Source organism: Pleurodeles waltl, chromosome 6 (assembly GCF_031143425.1).
Source record: "Pleurodeles waltl isolate 20211129_DDA chromosome 6, aPleWal1.hap1.20221129, whole genome shotgun sequence".
Classification (NCBI taxonomy): Eukaryota; Metazoa; Chordata; class Amphibia; order Caudata; family Salamandridae; genus Pleurodeles; species Pleurodeles waltl.
Window position 1 is genome coordinate 945,944,626 of NC_090445.1, and position 22,270 is coordinate 945,966,895.

At 47.7% G+C, this 22,270-nt stretch overlaps 1 protein-coding gene across 2 annotated transcripts in view; it reads right to left on the reverse strand.

Moving 5' to 3' along the window:
- Window positions 1–22,270, reverse strand: part of CFAP46 (cilia and flagella associated protein 46) — a 1,580,346-nt gene that overhangs the window by 887,480 nt on the left and 670,596 nt on the right. The window contains exons 28-30 of one of the 2 annotated variants that reach the window (XM_069239769.1): window positions 16,298–16,388; window positions 16,073–16,214; window positions 11,876–12,059 (exon numbers count right to left, since the gene is read on the reverse strand). In XM_069239769.1, the coding sequence (XP_069095870.1) occupies window positions 11,876–12,059; window positions 16,073–16,214; window positions 16,298–16,388 (417 nt within the window). Of the gene's footprint in view, window positions 1–11,875; window positions 12,060–16,072; window positions 16,221–16,297; window positions 16,389–22,270 lie in introns of both variants that reach the window. The other variant, XM_069239768.1, reaches the window with a different exon arrangement.

Below are 22,270 nucleotides of genomic sequence, written 5' to 3' on the forward strand. Positions count from 1 at the left end.
CCTTTTGGTCTCCTTAGTAATGGATTTGTTTTGCTGTAAATTTAACTGATGTATCTTCTCTAGTGAAAGAAAATGTCAAAAGGATTGTTTTCTTGTTTACAATACATGAATGAAATAATTATTTGAATGTCACAAAAATGTGATGCTTGAGTGTACTTTTAAGATGTTATCTAATACCTCACTCAATGGAAGCATGTCTTAGGAGGCAGAAGGATATAACCAAAGAGCCAAAAAGGTGAGGGTAAGACTAAAGATGTAGTGTGGCAATGTCTCAAGACAATAGCTGAAGGAAACTCATCCAAATAAAAAGTTTTGAAGGAGCTAACCCACTATGTGTTTTTAAGACAATATTGTGAATTAACTAGACATAAAAATGAAGAGGGTAAGGGGTACAGGATGTTCTGGTAGCCATGTCATTTTGCCACTAATGCCCTGATGATTAATTGGGTGGATTTGTGTGCGGGGAGACCATCTGGCTGCCATACCAGCCCACAGTAGCAGTAGGCAGACTGCAGGCAGCCTTCCATACTCCCACATCCCCAGGGAGGGGGTCAGGAGGAGGCCAGGCTGAGATTGCCACCCCAGCCTCATGTGATTTAACCGGCTGAATTATCCAGTCAGTAGAACTGGGTCCAGGGTTCCCACACTCTAGAAGATTAAAATTGTTTTTTTCCTTAAATAAGAAAATATGTCACCCTCCAGTGAGATGTTTACAATTATATTAACAAAGGAAACATACAAGCCTCTGCTTGTTAGTATTTACAGACAATGCATTCCAAAATGGCCAAAAACTGTCAGCGTGGGTCCAAAACAAAGATGTAAATTGTAGTCAGGGTGATGCATGGGTTCTGAGATGCTGCAAGGCTGTGATGCGAGATCCTGATGAGTCAACATAGAGGACCCTGTCAATGGGGCTTGCAATGCGTAGACCGGTGTTGAGGATGTGTGGGACAGTCGTAACAATGCTTCAGTTCCAATCCGTGTAGTAGCGGTTATGTAGAGGTTTCGACAACTTTGAGACTGCCTTTGACAAAATATTGCAAGGACCTTGCACCAGGTAAAGCGTCACACAATGCAGGTCTGAAGGCGAGGTGTTGGTCCCAAGATGCAGCGATGTGAGTCTGTTTTGTCAGTTCTGACAGACATATGCTCCAGGCAACAGCGGTGCTGCACTGATTCTGCTCTCGTAGGAGAGGATGCGGCAGTTCCGCAGGCATAAGCACCTTAGGTCCACTTACAAGGGTCCAGGAGTGGAGTGGCACAACTTGGCAGGGCAGACACACAGTTGGCAGAGTCCAGGTGCAGAAAGAGGGGGTTGGAAGTCTTTTATGTCTCTGAAACTTCAGATCAGGAGGCCAGCCAACTAGCCCTTGGAGTCCCTCTGGGCTGAAAATTTGCAGGTCTGGTTCTTCTCACTCCCAGGCAAGAGTGCAGCAGACAGCAGGTCAGCACAGCAAAGCAGGAGTTCAGCAGGGTAGCAGTCCAGCAGATTGGAGGTCCTTAAGCAGCACAGCAGTACTTCCTGGTAGAATATCCATTGGTCCAGAAGTGTACTGAAGAGGTGGTGTCAGATGTCCAGTACTTATATTTAATTGGGCCACTGAAGTGGGGGAGACATCAAAGACATGTCTTGGAAGTGCACAAAGTCCCTGCCCTTCCTGTCCCGGCTCCGAGCTCACTACATGGGGTTATGAAGCCCTTTCAATGGGGACAAGACACAGTCTATTCAGCTGTGAGGCTGCGCCCAGCTCCTCTCCCCATCTTGCCCAGAATGGACCATCAAGGCCCATCAGGTCACATCTAAGCACCCATTGTGTGAGGCTGTCTATGAGGAATACACAAAGTCCAGCTGTCATCTCACCCCAGACATGTGAGCAGAGACAGGCAACAGGCACTAAATGGCAAAGCCATAAAGTGCCAACTTTCTAAAAGTGGCATTTTCAGAATTCCAATTTCGAAATCTGACTTCATCAAAAGTTGTGATTTTAAATTGTGATTCAAGAGTGTAGGAAAGTGCCCTCTTTCTTGGCATGGTTACCCCCATTTTATACCTTTTGTCAGTGTGTTTGACTGTGTTCACTGGGATCCTGCTAACCAGGACCCCACTGATTATGCTCTTTCCCTTCTAACTTGGTAACTGTACCTTTTCTTCCCCACAATTGGCATACTGGTCTCCCCTTGTAAGTCCCTAGTATATGGTACCTAGGTACCCAGGGCACTGGGTTATCAGGGGATCCCTATGGGCTGCAGCAGTTATTCTACCACCCAAGGAGAGCCCAAGCAAAGGGTTCTGCAGGCCTGCCATTGCAGCCTGCGTGAAACGGGTGCATGCACCCGTTTTCACTACAGGTCACTATAAGTCACCCCTATGGTAGGCCCTTTCAGTGCAAAGGGCAGGGTGCGGGTACACTAGCAGAATTGCCCCCACAAACTCCAGGCCCATTTTCCTGGACTTTGTGAGTGCGGGTATGCCATTTTATGTGTGTACTTGACATAGGTCACTACCTATGTGCAGCTACATAATGGTAACTCCGAACCTAGGCATGTTTGGTACATGTTGGAATCATACCCCAATACTGTTGCAAGTATTGGAAGTATGATTCCATGAACTCTGGGGACTCCTTAGAGGACTCCCAGCATTGCTTCCACCAGTCTTATAGGGTTTTCAGGGCAGCCCAATCTGCGGTCGCCTCTCAGACAGGTTTCTGCCCTCCTGCTGTTTGATCTGGTCAAGCCCAGGAAGGCAGAACAAAGGATTTCCTTTCCATTTGAAAATAGGTGTGATTGGCTTGGGGTGGGGGGGGAGGAGGGAAGCCTCCCCAAGCTACTGGGATGCTTTGAAGGGCACATTTGGTGCCCTCCATGCATAAACCAGTCCACACTGATTCAGGGACCCCCAGTCTCTGCACTGGCCCAAAACTGGACATTGGAAAGGGGAGTGACCACTGTCATGTCCATCCCCACCCCAGGGCTGTGCTCAGAGCTCCTCCAGAGGGTCCCTGTGTTCTGCCATCTTGTTTCCTAGGTTGGCAGGGACGTTTGGGAGCATCTGAGTGGGCGGGCCAGGCAGGTGATGTCAGAGCCCCATCCTGATAGGTGATTACCTGGCTAAGTGACCAATCCCCCTTCCAGGGCTATTTAGGGTCTCTCTCAAGTGGATCCTCAGATTTAGCTTGAAGATTCCAGCAGGACTACTCTGCAACCTCCACTTTGACTTCTGGCCTTTGAAACCACGACTGGACCCTCCAGGAACTGACAACGCTGCAATCCACAGAGAAGACGCTTCTGCAACTTTGTTTCCACGGGTCGTGACAGCTTTGCAACATTTCCCCGACTGTGCACCCTCAGAAGACAGCAACTCTTCAGACCGCAATAGAAAAAGAAGGAATCTCCCTTGGAGTGAAGGATTCACTACCCTGCATCCGCAGGCACCTGCTGGAATGTCGACGGGCTGCGTGGATCTCCTCTCATCCTGAGCTGCATGGATCCTGCATCATGAGTGGTGGTCCGGAGTAGTTCTCTTGGTCCTCTCTGCCAGCTGTCCAACTTTGGTGGAGGTAAACCCTTGCCTTTCCACGCAGGCAGTACCCCCGTGCACCCCGTCTCTTGCAGCTGCCAAGGCTTGTTTGCATCTCCTCCAAGGTGACATGTAGCTCCGGTCCCCAGCGCTTCTTCCTGCAATGCACTGCCCCGCACAGCCCTCTGCGTGGTTCTCCTGCATGGGATCCCTTTCTCTAGTGCTGCATGGGCTCCTTCTGCAACTTATGTGCCCCCATCCTGTGGGTGCTGCCTCCACTCCTGTGGGTCCTAAGTGTCGCTGAGGGTCCCCTGTGACTCCCCCTTCTAGGATGAGTCCTCCTGAGCCTTGCTGGTACCAACAGCAGCACCACATTTCCAATAACCTCGAGTTTGCCTTTGCTAAGGCTTATTGGTGGAATTCCTGCACCAACAACCATCTGCAATCTTCACTCCAGCGTGGGACATCTTCTGCATCCATCAGGAACTGTTCTCCGGCTCCAGGGCTGCAGTACTGACCTCTTCTTTCTCAGCGTTGACCAATTCCTGCAAGTACAAGCAGAGTCAGCCTGTGTGCCGAATAAATAGGCACCATCAAAAGACATGTCGATCAAAGTGTCTTGGACAGCCTCCTAAAATCTGGAGGTGTGTAACCAGGCTTAGCGACATAGTGCCACTGAAGAGGTCACAAACCGACCCACAGAGTCAGTGGAATCCATACCACAGAAAACATTTAGCTGCCTGCTGGCCATCTCAGATCAATAGGGCAAGATCGTTCCAGGTGTTGTCTGGAAGCGATGGCAGGATGCGTGCCAATGAGTCTTGCAATGAATAGTAAAAATGTCCAATAACACAAGATGCATTAACTGGTGAAGAAAATGTGCCTGCCACAAGCGTTGAGTCTCCTGTAATCTCTGTCAAACAGGACATGCGGAAGAGGGTTGATATCTTGGAAGGCCAAAGCAGCTTGTACCACCAAACTACGAGGAGTAGAACGCCTAAGAAGACAGGCCAGAGCCTGTGAGATATAGCCCAATCAACTGGGGCCCCTATATCAGGGTTAGCCCAAGGCCCCAAGAAAATGTCATGTAGGGCTTCACTATAAAGAAAGCACCGGCTAAACGCCTGTTTGGCCTTAATGAAGGACGTCAATCGAGGATCAGTAGTCAATTCTACTGAGGTGAGTGTTTGATCCAATACCACGGCAACCCGCCCAAGCCACTAGCCCCACCTAGGTCTGTCAGCCAGCTGTCTCCCGTAGACGGCTGAGCAGCGTGAGAAATGGATGGTAAAAACCTCAAATCTTCTCCAGGACCTCCAAAACCATGTCCTTCTGAAGGACAAATGAATCAAAGCACCCTTTTTGCCATAGTTACCCCCACCCACTTTTTGCTTGGTATATGATGTGATTTTGACTGAAAGTGCACTGCAAAACAGGTCGCCAGAGCTCTTTCCCAAAACTGCACAGTTGTTCTCCACAATTGGCATGCTCTTTAGCACCCTCTGTAAGTCCCTACCTAGGGCCTATGGTACTAAGGATGGTCCCCAAAGGCTGCAGCACCACTTGTGCCATTCCCATGGACCCCTCACCAAACTTACACAGTGCTGCCATTGCAGATTGCATGTGTTGGTGCAGGTACAATTGAAAACACAACCTGTCTCACACCCTTGTGTGCTAGGTCCCCTACCACTGCCAGGTGTAAGTCACGCCTAAGGCAGGGTGCATCAGAACACATGTGAAGGCATAGATGCATGAGGAGATATGTCCCTGCTATGTCCCTGTCGATACTTAGACATAGTAAGTGAACATGGAAGCCATTTTAAAAACATGTGCTGAACACTGATCACAACGAGTTTCCCAGCTACATGATGGCTTCTCTGAACCCAGGGGCGTTTGGTATCAAACATCTAAGGTTAATATTCCTTCAATGATTTCAGTTAGGGATTTATTAATTAACTGCACCCAGAGGGCACCATAGAGGTCCCTCCTGAAAACCTGTGAGCTACTAGTGTGTTGAATGACTGGTTCTGACCAGTTCAGCCACCTTAGGCACGTTTTTGGCCCCCCAAGGAGACAGTCGGTGCTCTCATGGGCCAGGGACAGAAGCCTGCACTGGGCGGGGGTGTTAGAACCTCACCCAGGCAGGATGGACATTACAGGGCGGGAAGCTTCAAAGGCTTGGCTGCCTTTGAAATGTGACCCAGGTCTCTCCAAAATGGCGGAGATGATAGACCCCCGCGTCCTGATCCCACTTTTGGTGGCAGAACAGGATGGAAGACTGGTCAGATTAGGAGATGTGCCCACTTCAGGCCAGTCCCACCCCTAAGGTGAACAAGCTAAAGTGGACACCACTTTTTAAATTCCTCCATCTTTGTATGGAAGGAATTATGCCACTAGGGTTAGGGTTATGCCCACTTCCCAGGAGATGTGGGCATGGAAAAGCTTAAGTCACCCTAAAGGTGGTCAGCCCATTGGGTAAAACTTAGAACTCCCTGTAACGCCCCTAAACTGAGTATTTAGATGGCACCCTTTAATCCTAAAACTCAGATTCTGATGACCTGTGAAGAGAAGGACACAAAGGAGTTGCACCTGCAGAAGAGGAAAAGAAGCAGCTGACCTGTTACCAATCCCATAGCCTACCTGCTGACCTCAACAGACTCTGCTCAAAATGATGACTCATCCTGCAGTTGAGCCTCCAAAAACCCGGGAAAACTCTCTGCCTTCTACAAAGACTCAAGACTCCCTCAACACAAAATGATGATAAGCATTTGATTGCTTGGTGCCATTACCGTCCAGGTTGACAAGGTTTGACTACGTTTTGTAGAAAAAGAGGTGCCAGTGCCCTTCGACTGTCCTGAGGAGGCCACGAGTTTTGAGGCCGAAACGCGTCGACACTAGTCTAACGGGACCAAGGGTTTAGAATTAAGAAATTGAGAGATCAAATAATGAGAAGCACTACATAATACCTTAAAAAATTGTTAGGTGTTTTCAGCTGGGTGCTAACCCCTTGGCCATCTGTCTAAGGCATGATCACAATGTGAATTGAGCTATAGTGATCTTTATGAGTTAATCCGTTGGGCATTACCCATTTTCTTTGTTTAGTATTAAGGAATTGTGTTGTGTAATATATGTAATAGTTAGTAAATTGATGTGTAATTGTTTATTATATGTTATCATGATGAGGTACACACTGCTATTTGTAAATAAATAAAATAAATATGGGAAAGTAATTTACCTTTTAACCAAAAGTGAGTGGGTTGGTTAATTTAATTAATGAATAGATTTGTCCCTGCCTGCTATTATTTATTGTGATTAAGGGTGAACCTGCCAGCATGGACACAGCCAAGGCACTTTACACCTCCTTGGGCTCAAAGGTGCTCCAGGGGAAGCCCCAAAGATAGCACGAAGAGAATTATAATATTCTTCCATCTGGGTCAGAGTCGCCCTGACCCCATGGAAGAGGGGACTACACGGGTGGAATTGGGTATCGACTCCTCAACCCAGGAGTGGTGGGAGGCCATACACAGTGAGGTTGGGAGATCCTATGACTTCGACTGCTTGCGTCGTGACTTACCATGTGAACTTAATGGCAAAAGACAAACAGACCTGAGAAGGAGAAAGATGTCAACGGGAAACCAGGGAAGACTAACAGCTGTGCCGCCAGAAGCTTCATATGACCTTCCCACAGCAGCTTTGGCCGATGGCGACAACAGGAGTTGCTCTCCGTGGAGTCATGGTGCTTCCCCAGGCACCACATACAAACAGAGTGGGGGTTCCATGGCCGACATTTGTCATCCACAGGAACCACAGCGCTTGAACCCAGAAGACACAGACTGTTCTGTCCACGAGAAATTAGGCCAAAAGAGGCCTGAGAAACAGTTAGTGGATCCACGTTGTAAATGGTGAGATGAAGGAACTTGCGTCGGCATGTCAGAGAGGAGGTTATATGACTCCGCCTACATCACATCCGGTAGGTAATATCGGTACGGAGTCTCGCAACAACCTCTTCCGTCGCACGTGCTGTGGGAAAAAATATTCCAGATCCAGTCTTGCGTCTGGAAAAGATTCTTAAGTAAGGAATCTGCGGCTAGATTTCTCTCTCAATTAAGCAAATTCAATTATTGCCAGGGGTACTGAAGGCGCATGATCCCCGCATGTGCTCCCGGTAAAGCTGCTACTCTTCCTGTCTGCCGACATTGTGAGTGAAATGAGTGGAGTGTGATGGTTTTCAAAAATGGATCTTTGGTCTGGGTATTCACTAGATCATGTTAGACTCTAAGTCCCGGTACGTAACTTTCTCAACACACCTGGCCACAATAAACATCAGAACCTTAGGATATCAAGTGTGGTGGAGGTATTCCATAACACTTTCCTATAGGTGGTGTTGGGAATGAGGGATCATCAAAGCAAGTTATGACTTTTTAATGTATGTCCATGTGCTGAAAGCACACCATATTCTTCCAGCAACTGTGCATGATGTGGCTTCCAATTACACATGGGCAAGTGTGAGCTCTGACAGCCATAAACCAGCTTTTTTGGCTCCTGTTTCTCCATAAGGGGGCATGGTCCCAGAACATGCCAAGGTAACTGACATCAAGCTGGCCACTTTTGCATCATCAGTTCCAGAGATGGTGAGATTTCTAGGGATGAGCAACAATGGTGGACTTTTCAAAAGGAGCCTGATATCCTTCATACTTCCATACCACAAGCTCGCAAAAGAGTCCCACCCGTGGACCTGGGGTGAAACTCATAATGCAGCTTTCCAAAACACCAAGAATGTGCTCTTGGCTGACAAGATCCTGGTGTACTTCGATCCAGGTAAGGAAACTGAGCTCTCCATGAATGCTAGCCCCTAGGGACTGGAGACCGTGTTTTCACAAAAAAACAGCCATGTTGGGAGTGGGCCCTGGTTACATACATTAGTAGAGCACTTACTCCTATAGAGCAAAGATACTCACAAACATAGATGAAAGTTACAGTAATCTGTTATGGGTGCTGGCACTTCCATTTGTATTCGTACAATCATTTGTGATGCACATGGATCACAGACCTGTGATCCCGCTATGACAAAAGTCACCATTGAAGCCACCTCCATGAATGAATGAAAAGGGTGTTTTAGCTACTAGAGTATCCTTTTAAAGTTGAATACAAGCATGAATCCCTGAACCCAACAGATTCCTTATTCCGGCAACTACATTCAGCCACACAAGAAGTAGAAGAAGCAGCCAAACAAAGGGAAGAATATGGCTGGTATGTGGTCAAGAGATGTCAGCCTTTGCCTTTATCCCTGGCCAAGATTCTGGAAGCCACAGAGATGGACTACTGCCTACAAATGTTTCTAACAGTTGTTTGGGCTGGAAACTGGGAAGTCCTGAAGACTCACATCTCGCACAGGATTCAGGAAGCCATTAAGTGCTACATTCTCTCTACAGCCTCTGACACAAATTAGTTATTATCACAGATGGCAGTCTTCTCCTGGGTCACTGGATGGTAAAACCCAAAAGCCTAACAATACAGGTAATAAATCATGTTCATGGGAGGTGGAGGCACAAGGGAAAGGTGATAACCAAGAGCCAAATCAGTATAAAGATATGCCAGACCTCAGGGAACCTTAATGCTCCAGCTCAAGTTATTACAGAAGAAAACTCCAGTACCCACAGATCCAAGACAGTGCAGACTTTGCAGCCTGCCGGACAGGCATTACAGGCTAGTCCTGGTGCCTGGCTACGCTAAACACCTAGAAGTGGAGATAGTATCAAGTACATTGGCTTTTGAAATGATGCCTAGGCTGAAAAAAGTGATAGCGAACCCACAGCCTTTTGCAGGACACTGAGGACTGATAATGGAATCCCTGTTTCAGGTGCAGGGCCTATCAGATTATTTTAATTTGCTCACTAGAAAATAACCCACAGGCGGCTGCAAGCCAATGCCGAGGTTGAGCATTTCACGCACACCACTACTTAAGTCATCTATTTTGTTCATGCCAATCACCAGCCCCTAAAATGAGACATATAATATTTTGTCCCGGAGTATCAGCAGGCACCTCATGTCACCATGGGCAGAGTTGTCATGCATGTCTTTCCTTGTCACCCAAGATGGATCTCAGCCTCTATGGATGCAGAGCAGGTGGTAAAATTCCAAAAGAGAAACTAGAAGGCTAGCACGTGCAGCCTGCCAAATGTACACACCTGAATGTAGGAGATGGGTGCTGGTGCATGACTGTCACTCAGGCATAAAGTTTTGACTCTGATTTAGTCTTTCGTGAATAGTGCACAACTACAGCATGATGGAGATGGAGACAGCTCATCGTGGTGCAGATAAGTCACAAGAAGAATTGCAGTCTTCAAACAGTTTAAAGGCAGATTGCCACCCTTCTCCGGTTAACAACTCAGGTGCTCTGAGGACTGCCGCTAGTCAGTTACAGCCTGGTCTCTGGAGTGCCACTGACAGAACAGAGTGATATTGGGGCAGAAACAACATTGAGTACTCAGGTGGACTATTTGTGGGGCCCGGGTTGATCCTCCTGCAGTTCTGTCTCAAGGTGACAGATACAACCTAAGAACTCATCTAGCCCCTTCTACATGTTATTGTGATTCTGAACGGTAAGGTGGGGCAAAGACAATTGGTGGACAAAAGTTTGAACTGTTAGTTCCTTTGATTTGAACGTTTTATATGTTGGGAGAACTGTAGTGTTTAAGGATGACCCACACAGGGGTTATACTAGTAGTGGCTGATAATTTTACGAGGGAGGAGAGCGGACAGAAAATACAAGCACACTCACGCCCGTGCATTCACCCACACACACACACACAGGTGGCTCCTCTGCAATGGTGGCGGGGCGTCGCCCACCTGGCTAAGAGCCAGCAACAGAAAAATAAACAATATTTCAATATTGTTTTTTTTTTTGCTTCTGGCTCAGCCAGCATCTGAAGGGAAGGATGGGCAGGGACGCGGGGGAAGGGGGTGGAGGGAGAGTGCACTAAATGCGCATGTGTGTTTGGCCAGCCATCTCAGGCCGGCCAAACACACATGTGCACTTAGGTTTCTCCAGCCTGGCTATTTACACAGCCGAGCTGGAGAAATTGCACAGGCCCCAGGGTTGTCTCCGAGTGGCAGTCCGAGCCGCTCAGACCAATCCTGGTGGTTCTTTCATGCTATCTTTAGGATGAAAGCAGTGCCAGGATTGCTGGGGAGCCTCTTCTGGTGCCCCAGTGATTGCTGGAAAACCAGAACATGAAAGCAGCGACGAGCGAGGTGGCAGGAGACGGCGGCGGCAACGGTAAGTCTTTTCTTACATTTTGCTTTATTATATGGCCCTCCCTGTTACCCCTCCATCCCTCCACTTGATATTTGCAGTGGACGCCGCTACATACATACATATACACACACACACACACACACCCATTCACAACTCTCACTCCCAAATATGCATACATACATACATACATGTACACATCTGGGCAGCTCTGCCTCGGAGGTCCAAGGAGGATTGGAACTGCTGCCTTCTCTCATTGGCTCAGCATAGGTGAGGCAACGAGGGGATTCAGCAGTCTGTACCTTGTCAAAGATTGGGATAGATTCAGTGAGAGTTGCTGAACCACACCACTCTGTGATGCGGTGTCAGTGATTGGCACTCAGTCTTGAGCAATTCAGGGCTTAAAACTGAAGCAACAAGTCCAAGGCAAACAGTAACGCTCCCCCTCACCACAAAGGAGAGGACATTGAGGAGCTTTGCCAGGCTGAAGAGGTCACAACCAGAAGAGCTGTGACATCTTCACCCCTGCAAAGTTCAGCTCAGGCAGCCAGGAGCCTGCACATGTAGTGCATGTCTAGCTCCTGACTGCCTGACCTGAAAATAAAGAGTTCTGTCAGACCTTTTCTCAGCCGGACAAACAATCTTCTTGTTGGGCAAAAGAGGATGGGGCTTGGCCTCTTGACATGTCATACCAATGAGAGAGGGAAGGGCACAGGTTATTCTTAAAGATCTACAGCAATAATAGGCCATGTGACGTGAGCAAAGTCAATAAAAGGAAGGAGCCCAAGGGTTGGGATTCTGTGTGTAAGAGATGCAGGCCTGAGTCTGTGTGGTCCCTAACCTCTCCACACTTCCTGCTACACCAGAAGTACTACACGCCAGCACTTAAAATAAACAAACTGCATGTCATCAAGAGTTGTCTACCCGACAAATGGGGAATAGTTCAAGCATGTTAAGATCCAGTGCTGGAGAACAAGAGTACTAATCCCTGGTTAAAAAAATTTAACACCATCACATTAGTTCTAAAATCTGGTGTCCTTAGTTTCCATACAGTATCACCGTACAATTATTATCGTGGCAATTTCCAAAAGACTCACACAAACCTGCAAGGCATCAATTGCATGTTGACAGCAAGATAATTGTTCCACGGTGTCCTTAGCCGCAAGTGCCAGCCGGTGCCAAGTGTATGATACATTGTCTTCACTTTCGTCTTTAAATTTTTGAATGTCCAACAAAAAATTACAACCCAGTCTTGCATTAACTAAAACTCTGTGTTTGAACATTAATCTGAAAGAAAGTAGTTCAGACATTAGATAAATATCTTTATCTACAGACATGCCCTCTTTTTCTAAATAAAGTGGCTCACAGCAAACAATTAAACTGCTATTTTAGAGAGCATTATTTTAAAAACAATGAAACGAGGCAGCCAAATGTAGACACATTATCTATATGAGCGGTAATAAAATGTATGTTTACAGCACAGCATGAACAACACTGTCATATGATGAAGAGATTATAAATGTTTACTGCCGAGTCTCTGGTGAATCCCATCTCACCTATGAAAAAGCTATTGGTTTTGCCATTGTGTTTTAGCCATGTTGTACATCAGTGTGACTGCTGTTTAGCATGGCTAAAAGTTAAGGGCACAGCAGGAAGTGGAGTGGAGTGGCGTAGGGTGGAGTGTTGTGGAGAGACATGGAGTGGTGTAGAGTGTTGTGGAGTGGCAGAGTGTTGCGCAGTGGCACAGAGTGTTGTGGAGTGGTGAAGGCTGAAGGAGAGTATAGTGGTGTCTTGTGGAGTGGTGTAGAGTGTCACGGAGTGGCACACAGCTGCATAATATGGAGTGACATAGAAAGGAGTGGCATACATTGTTGTGGAGGGAGTAGAGTGGGGTCGAGTGGAAGGATGTAGAGTGGAGGGACAGAGTGCTGAACAGTGGAGTGGCAGAGTGTTGTGGAGTCGAGTAGAGGGTCAGAGTGGAGTGGCATGAAGTGTCATTGAGTAGAGTGGCGTAGGATGGAGTACAGTGTCGTAGAGTAGAGTGACACAGATTGGAGATAAATGATGTGCAGTGGCATAGATGGAGGTGCATTAAGTTGAGTAGACTGTAAGAGTGTAGAGGGAGTAGAGTGGTGTGGCATAAAGTGCAGTAGAGTGCCACAGAATGGAGCTGCATGGAGTGTTGCAGAAGGAATAGAGTGTCAAAGAGAGGAGTATGGTGGGGCAGATTGTATTGGATTGAGTGTGGCAAATTGTTTTGGATTGCAGTGGGGCAGATTGTTTTGATTAGCAGTGGGGCAGATTGTTTTGGATTGGAGTGTGGCAGATTGTTTTTGACTGACATGGGGCAGACTGGAGTGGGGTAGATTATTATGGATTGGAGTGGGGCAGATTGTTTTGGGTTAGGAAGGGGTAGATTGGTTTAGAATGCAATGAGGCAGATTGTTGTGGGTTGGAGTGGGGAAGATGGTTTTGGATTGGGTGGGGCAGATTGGAATGGGGCAGAATGTTTTGGATTGGAGTGGTGCAGATTGTGTTGGGTCAGGTTAGGTGTATCGGCTTGGAGTGGGGTGGACTGGATTGCAATCAGCGGATTTAAGTGAGGCAGACTGCTTTGGATTAGAGTGGGACAGATTGGAGCGGGCAGATTGATTTAGATTGGTGTGGGGCAAAGTGCTTTGGAATAGAGTGGAGCAGATTGTTTTGGATTGGAGTGGGGCAGAATGGAGTGGAGCAGATTGCTTTGGATTGGAGCGGGGCAGATTGCTTTTGACTGTAGTGGGACAGGTTGCTTTGGATTGGAGTGGGGCAGATTGTTTAGGATTGGAGTGTGGCTGATTGTTTTGGGTTGGGGTGGGGCAGATTGTTTTGGGTAGGGGTGGGGCAGGTTAGAGTGAGGCAGATTGTTTTGGATTGGAGTGGGGTAGATTGTTTTGGATTGCTGTATTGAGTGGGGCAGATTGTTTTGCATTCAAGTGGAGCAGATTGGAGTGGGGTGGGTTGAGAGGATTGTAGAGTGGTGGATTGGGACAGCGTGAGGTGGACTGGATTGGAGTGTGGGTGATTGGACTGGAATGGAGCTAACTGGAACGGGCAGATTGTTTTAGAGTGGGAGATTGCTTTGCATTGGATTGGGCGGATTGTTTTGGATTGGAGGGGGTTACACTAGGGTAGGACAGATTGTTGGGAATGGAGTGGGGCAGATTGGAGTGGGGCAGATAGTTTTGGATTAGAGTTGGACAGATTGGGTGGGGTGGGACAGATTGTTGTGGATTGGAGTGGGGCAGATTTCTTTGGATAGCTGTACTGGAGAGGGACAGATTGTTTTGGATTGAAGTAGGGCAGGTTGTTTTGGATTAGGGTGGATTGGGAGGATTGAAGTGAGGTGAACTGGAGTGGACTGCGTGAGTGGTCTGGATTGGAGTGTGGCAGACTGGAGTCGGGTGGATTGGGGTTTACTGCCTGTTTATGTGTTAAAAGAATACTTTTGAAAATTACACATACAAAGAAACAATGTTGCTTTGCAATATTTATTAAAAGATAATAGTCATCTTTTGAGAGCAGTGTCCACCAGCAAAAACAAAACAGTTAACTATAAAGTTAAAGAAAGCAAGTAACAAGATTGTCATACACCACTTAACTTTAGAAACACCTTCATTTTCAAAGCCATCTTGCAGTAAAAGTGTAAAAATATGATAAGATCTCTCTCTTCAAAATTCAAAATGTGTATTTTATAAACATGCAGAATCTTTCTCTTTGGTACATCATATCAGTGCATTAAGATTTTTTTTTTTAAGTGATAGTTCTTTACATGAATTTAGAAAAATTCAATCTTCTCCCCACACTGACAAAATAACTAATAGTGGACTAAGAGCCAAGTTAGTGTATCTGCACTCATAGGGTGTCCTGGGTTTCTAGTACAGATGAACAACATTATAGCTTATCAAATTAAACACAGGAGAAGGTTTTGTACATCGCACATCCTGGAGCCATATATTTTCGAGATCTTATATGTATTAATAAAGAAAAAAAATAAAGTGAAATAAAACAATTGCCCAGGATCACGCAATTAGGTAACGTGAGGAAGCTAGGATTAATCCCAGGTTTATGGCTTCACATTGTGCAATTCAGCCACTAGATGTACGTGCTTTGCTACACCTATACAAACCTTACCGCCACCGTTTCTACCTCCACAAGACCGCCACCCTGATGCCATCAATGCGACCCTCAGTCCCATCATAGACCCAACTATGCGGCCCCTGGGACAATGTTTTTTATTACCAATGTTCTAGAGCATGTAAACAGTAAAGGAAGCGGTCGGAAGGAGGTGTCTTTCAGGAAAGAAAAAAAAATCAGTTTCTGTCTAATGCACGTCATTCCAAATGTAAGTTTGTGCTTTCAAAGCTAGCCCCAGGCCACGTATTTACAATCAGAGTGCGGCTTTTAATAATATGCACTAGCGTGCAATAGACATCCTTTCTGACAAAATATGAACACTTTTTAAAACTTTGTTTATAACTACCATCCCCTACATTTACAATGGAGATAGTTTTCAGAAACATGTTTAGATAACGTAATGCTGTGTCTCACGAGCCATGGTTGCATGCAAGCCCCCCTCTTCACTGCCCCCCAAGATACTCAATGCACCATTGCCCAGGCACTGTGCCAGGAGGCCCTATGTTACACGTGCACTTAACTGAGATGGATACAGCCGCACACACTGTGGTACAGAAACAAAATGCTTTGTGCCATACACATCAATTTGAAACAGAGGGTTGGCATGGTCTGAGTGTGCGTTATAACTATTCAATGTTCTGGTACACATGGGGGCAAACGCTCTCACTTTGAAGTCAGTTAAAGCAAACACCTTGTCTCTGGAAAACACAGCTTGAGATTTGCTCTGTCTTTGAATGGACAGCAAATGTGACTAGATAAGAACATGCTTTACAAGTCTGTTTACAAAAGGGGGGCTCTCGGAAGGGTACTAGTAAATAAAGTTTTAGTATGGGGAGGGAGGAAGTAAACTTGAATAGTCTAAGCCAGGAAATCGGAAGCAAGAAAACGTGAGTTACAAACCACGAAGCCAATAGTCAAAATACATTCCTATGTAAACTTACTGAAACTCCCCAAGATGTTGTTCGCATATAAGACAGATGTGCAGCCTGGTAGGCTGCGACCTAAAAATGTTATACTTGTGATAGAGAACGAATTAATAAAAAAAAAACAGTAAAATAGCATTACATTATCAACATGAAGTATGCTACAGCAAAAAAATGTTGCAAATAAATATACCAACTTACAGTTTCGGTTTAGATCTAGGCAGACTTTCAATGGCTTGATTTAACACCTTTAGCCCAGTTTCCCAATCGTTTTTATCAGCATACATGTGGAAGAGCAGTCCATTTAAAGCAACTCTGACTGCAAGATCTTCCTCAGCGTTGGCTGAACCTAGAATAAGCCACACCGTTATTTGGTGTTTCTTTATACATAGCAATTACATTCAAAATTGCATAACTTTGACAAACCTGATGAAACAGTACTGTCGAATGCGTCTTCCTGGATTTGAAAATCTGATGTAGGCCATAAGTGCAACCGTGTGGTGTCACAGGGTGTAATCTGCAAGCATATTAAAAAAGGCACAAGCAGACACTATCAGGAAATTGAATATAACCTACATACAATGATCGGTCGGATTGCTAATCATGCACAAGCCCTAATTTGCGACACTTCACACACTCAAACAGGTGTGACTAATCAACAAAAAACAAGCATAGTAAAGCCAATAGAGCTCCATAGCTGCCAAGTTTTCAGATTGCTTATGTGTGAATGTTTTTGTGTTTTTCAGTGTGCTTGTATGATACATTTCATTGCTTAAAGTTTGGCACAACATCGAGTAGACCGAAGAAGTTAAATCCTGAACACATATCGAACATAAGCTTTGAAGAAGTGGCAGTCTGATGACCAACGTATCACTCGCTTTCTTTAAAGAGTTCTAATTGAATGCCATTCCTCAGAGGAATTTCACAAGTGATTTGGACTTACCAACATTAAAGTATCATACTTCGTAAAGTTAATTTACCATTACGATCTTGTCACCAGCACAAGGGGTTTAAACTCTTGCTGCTTTGAGAAGCATTATGGCCCTTATTTCAACATTGGCGGTAAGTGTTGCTTACTGCGATGCTGACTGCCGCCAACATACCGTGACCGCGGCGGTATACCGCTACCCCTATTATGACCCACACATAGAAATCTGCCACTATACAGACACACACACAAGTCCGCCAGCCCAAAGGTCAGTGATAAAATGGCAGTACCAAAACCCACACTGTTACGCCAACAGAAATATGCCCACAGCATCATGACCCATAAATCACTGCAGCGGTCATTCAACCGCGGTAAACCATTGACGGTACACACCGCTGCGCTCAAAAAACACACACACTAAAAAAACACCACCACACTGGACAATTCAAAATACACACACCTGACACACGTACACAAACCACACCCACACTACCCACAACCCTTTACGACCCAAAGAATTTGGCAAGTGAGAGAGAGAGAAGCCAGGAGCACCCACTGAATCTGAGCCACCAAACACCATCACCCATACACCATCCACCCACCTCACACCTCACACCCCAACACACCACCCCACACATCTACACACATACCACTCACACTACACCAATGGCACCACAAAGACACCCCAGGTTCTCAGAGGAGGAGCTAAGGTTAATGGTGGAGGAAATCATCCGGGTAGAGCCACAGCTATTCGGATCACAGGTGCAGCAGACACCTATTGCAAGGAAGATGGAGCTATGGCGGAGACTCGTGGCAGGGTCAACACTGTGGGACAGAACCCAAGAACAAGGGATGACATCAGGAAGAGGTGGAACGACCTACGGGGGAAGTTTACGTTCCATAGTAGCAAGGCCCCAGATAGCAGTACATAGGACTGGGGGTGGCCCCCTACCTCCTCCCCCACAACTAACAACAAGGGAGGGGCAAGTCTTGGCGATCATGCATCCTGAGGGCCTGGCAGGAGTAGTAGGAGGACTGGACTCAGGTAAGTCAAATCTTTAATACTTTATCCCCCACCCTACCTGCATGCCATCACAAAGAACAACCCCTACCCTCACCCCCATCACCCCACCACCTCACACATACCCCACCACCACAACCCACCCATCCCAATACCAAGCCATGCATACAACACCAATGCATGGACCCCCATCACAGAGCTGCATGGACACCCATCACCACAGCATGCACACTAGTGACAATCACTTAGCCAAACCAAGCACAACTCACACAAGCCAAAGCTGCCTTGCTAATAAGAACCATAGAGGGAAACATTTCCATGCACAAGATGGCACATGCAGATACAATAACACTGCATTTACATCCCCCTCAGGATCACCACTCAACGTCACCAGAGAGGAGGTGCCAGCAACATCCCGTCACCCCACCGAAGAGGCCCACAGTAATGACAGTAGCTCTGCACGCCTGGATCACGATGACCAACCTGGCTCAGCAGGGACCTCTGGACAGTCGGTGAGCCAGCCACAGTCCCAACGAACCACACAGCCTACCCCCTCAGGAAACACCACCACAGCACCTACCCAGCGGGCCCATCCTTCTGTCCCTAGGACACGTCAATCAGCAGTGTGTCCACCACTACAGGGACCCCAGGCAACCCCACTAACACAGGATGATCAGAGACCTGGCGTCAGTGGCAGTGGCACACGGTTCAGGGGACAGAGGCACTGGACAACAGGGAAGCTGGGAGGACTGCTGTGCGACAAGGGGAGGACAGGCCCAGGGAACCGACTCTCCACAAGGCACTCACCAACATCCTGGGAGCATACCACTATTCCCAGGAGACCACGAGCCAGATACCGGCCAAGCTGCAGGAGACCCAGCGGCTGCAGGAGGGACAGTACCTGGGGATCAGGGAGTACCTGAGGGACATCCACACCACCCTAGTCACCGTTGCAGGAGTGCTGGCTGACATGGCCAACACCATGAGGGAGGCGGTGGCACACCAATGGGCCCCAGACATTAGCCATACCACAGAAAAGCCCTCCACCACCGCCAACGCTAATGGACAGGAGTCCCTGCCACAGGACCAACAGGCCACCAGCACTCCACCCTCTGCAGAAGGAGAACCACCCTGCAAATGGTCCATGCGATCCAGGCAGAAGCCAGAGAACATTGCCAAGACCCCTGCAGGAAATAAGACTATCCTGATTGTCACCTTTCTGTCCCACTCTGTCACCATGTCCACTTTGAACTGCCATTGCTCTCTTTCCTATGCCCCCTTGGACAATGCACCTGTGATACAAATAGACTGGACTCTACCCTTGACTTTCCTCCATAAGCAACCCAGCCCATTGCAATACCCCCTACACTTATTATCACAGAAATAAACACCTTTGGAACAAAATCAAATATGGAGTCTGGCAATTGTTTGTCAAATGTATTAGTTTCACAAACTGTAAACACTGCAATTCAAATGTACTGTAATATTTACATAGGTATGACCTGTAGTGGGCAGCAATAAACACAACAGGAGCTAGAGTGGGGCACAGAGATCTGACAATAGAGATGCCAAAGGGTCCAATAAGTGGCCATTGAAATAGGGAAATCAGGCTGCCATGTTCAATGTCAAACACAAAACTGCAATGGAAGGTGAAGTTACAGTGCCTTACCTGTGTGTCATTGGAAGTACTGTTGAATTAGTGTAGTTCTGTTGTCCACATCTTCTTCCTCTGCATCTTCTTCGTCACTGTCCACAGGCTCCACTGCTGCCACATGACCATTCCCAGGCTCATCCTCCTGCAGAAAAGGCACCTGGCGTCTCAAGGCAAGGTTGTGCAACATGCAACACGCAACGATGATCTGGCACACCTTCTTGGGTGAGTATCACAGGGATCCACCTGTCAGATGGAGGCACTGGAATCTGCCCTTCTGGAGGCCAAAGGTTCTCTCAATGATTCTCCTTGTTCGCCCATGTGCCTCATTGTAACGTTCCTCTGCCCTTGTCCTGGCATTCCTCACTGTGGTCAGTAGCCATCAGAGTTTGGGGTAACCAGAGTCGCCTTCAAATATTCAAGGGATACCTGTTAGCCACACACTCACCCTTAGGGCCAAACCCACACCCATACACCTACATCAACTGGGTGGGGACCATGAGCTCACCTATTAGCCACATCCGGTGCTTCTGGAGTTGAGACATCACATATGGGATGCTGCTGTTCCTCAAGATAAGGGCATCATGCACAGAGCCAGGATACTTGGCATTGACTTGGGAGATGTACTGGCCCGCCAAACACACCATCTGCACATTCAGAGAGTGAAAGCTTTTCCTATTTCTGAACACTTGTTCATTTCTTTGGGGGAGGAGGGGACAAATGCAATATGTGTACCATCAATTGCACCAATGATGTTGGGGATATGTCCCAGTGCATAAAAGTTAGCCTTCACTGTGGCCAAATCCTCCACCTGGGGAGGTACGATGTAGCTGCGCATGTGTTTCAGCAGGGCAGACAACACTCTGGTCAGCATGTTTGGGAACATAGGCTGTGACATCCCTGATGCCATGGCCACTGTCGCTTGGAAGGAACCACATAGCAGGAAATGGGAGCACTGACAGGACCTGCACTAGAGGGGGGATACCTGTGGGGTGGCGGATAGCAGATATCAGGTCTGGCTCCAATTGGGCACACAGTTCTTGGATTGTGGCCCTATCAAGTCTGTAGGTCAGGATAATGTGCCTGTCCTCCATTGTCGCCAGGTCCACCACGGGTCTGTACACGGGGGATGTATCCATCTCCTATTCATCCTCAGCGGTTGAACTCTAATGTGAAAAACGGTGAGCAGAAGGTCATATTCACACATATGTCAAAATTAATATGCAATTTTGTCTTTACAGAAACAGTGTGTTAACTCATAAATCAGTTGATGTGCCAATGTCTGCTGTGACGCAGTTAGGTGTCATTGCCTGTGCCACTCTGAAATGGCGGATGCCTGACCTGTGAGGAGGAACAAGTGGAAATTAGGTAATTCCGCTGGCGTTGTGCGCCGTTGTGGTCGGCGGTCGACGACTGCAGCACAACACCATCATTGGGCCCTATGGGTTCCAGGAGCCAATGGCGATGTATGCCGGCAGTGACGGTACGCACCACTGTGGACGTGACCGCCATTTCCTATCAGTTCACTCACTTGCTACCTGACCTGAGAGGACCTACATTGCAAGTGCTGCTGTGACCTGTGTCTGGAAGCAACAATGGCTCGAGTGTGTGGGGAAAGGGCCCCTGCCTTCACTTCTCCAGAGTTGGAGAGACTGGTGGATGGGGTCCTAACCCAGTACACTTTACTCTATGGTCCTCCAGACAAACAGGTGAGTACACTGTGAGCATGATGTGTGGGTCATGAATGTATGGATTGCTGTGTGTGTAAGCCTCGTGTAGGGGTGGTATGAGAGGTCCTGGGCAGCAGGCTGAATGTATGGTGGGCAATGTATGTGCGTAAGGGGATGGTGGGATATGTTGGGCCATGAGTATAACAATCCGGACGGTATGACTAATACCTTTTCTGCAGTATTTGTTCTGCAGGTCAGCGCCCATCAGAAAAAGGGTATTTGGCATGCCATCGCCAAGGAGGTGCGGACCCTGGGGGTCTTTGACAGGCGGAGCACCCACTGCCGTAAACAGTGGGAGGACCTGTGCTGCTGGGCAAGGAAGACAGTGGAGGCCCAGCTGGGGCTGGCCTCCCAACGAGGAAGGGGTGCCCGTCATACCCTGACCCCCTTGATGTTCTGCATCCTGGTGGTGGCCTATCCAGAATTGGATGGGCACTCGAAGGCAGCACAACAGCCACAAGGGGGTGAGTACAGATTCAGAATCATGACTTTGCACGCGTTAAGGTATTACCTGGGTGGGGATGTGGGCTGTGGGTACCCCTAGGCCAGGGCGCACATGGCAGGGTATGTTCAATGAGGGGCAAGCTCAGTTGCACTCCAACCCCAATAATGTTAGTGGTCATCTACTATGGGCAGGGTCCTGTGGGTTTCAGGTGTGCAGCTAATGGCGTTAAGCATTGTACCCCATGGGCTGGTGACTAGTATTGCAACTAGTAGTGCATGGCCTAGTGCATAGGGCTGTTCCCTGTGAGTTGTGTACGCCAATGGTCGTGTTGTTGCTGGCATTGACCAAGTGTATCCTCTGTCTCTCCCCCACTTTTTTGTTTTGTCACCCTGACCTTGTGTGCATTAGCATCATCTGGCGGAGGACACCGGCGACGGAGGGAGCTGCATCCCACATGGGCGTGGAGGCCGAATTCACCGACGGTGGGGGCACCAGTGGGACGGAGGGCGAGGAGACAACCACGACGGAGACAGGAGGGGACACTACTGACAGTGACACCTCCTCCAATGGCAGCTCCCCGGCAGGGGCGGACACCTCTGTGGCCACCCCAACTACAGGTACATC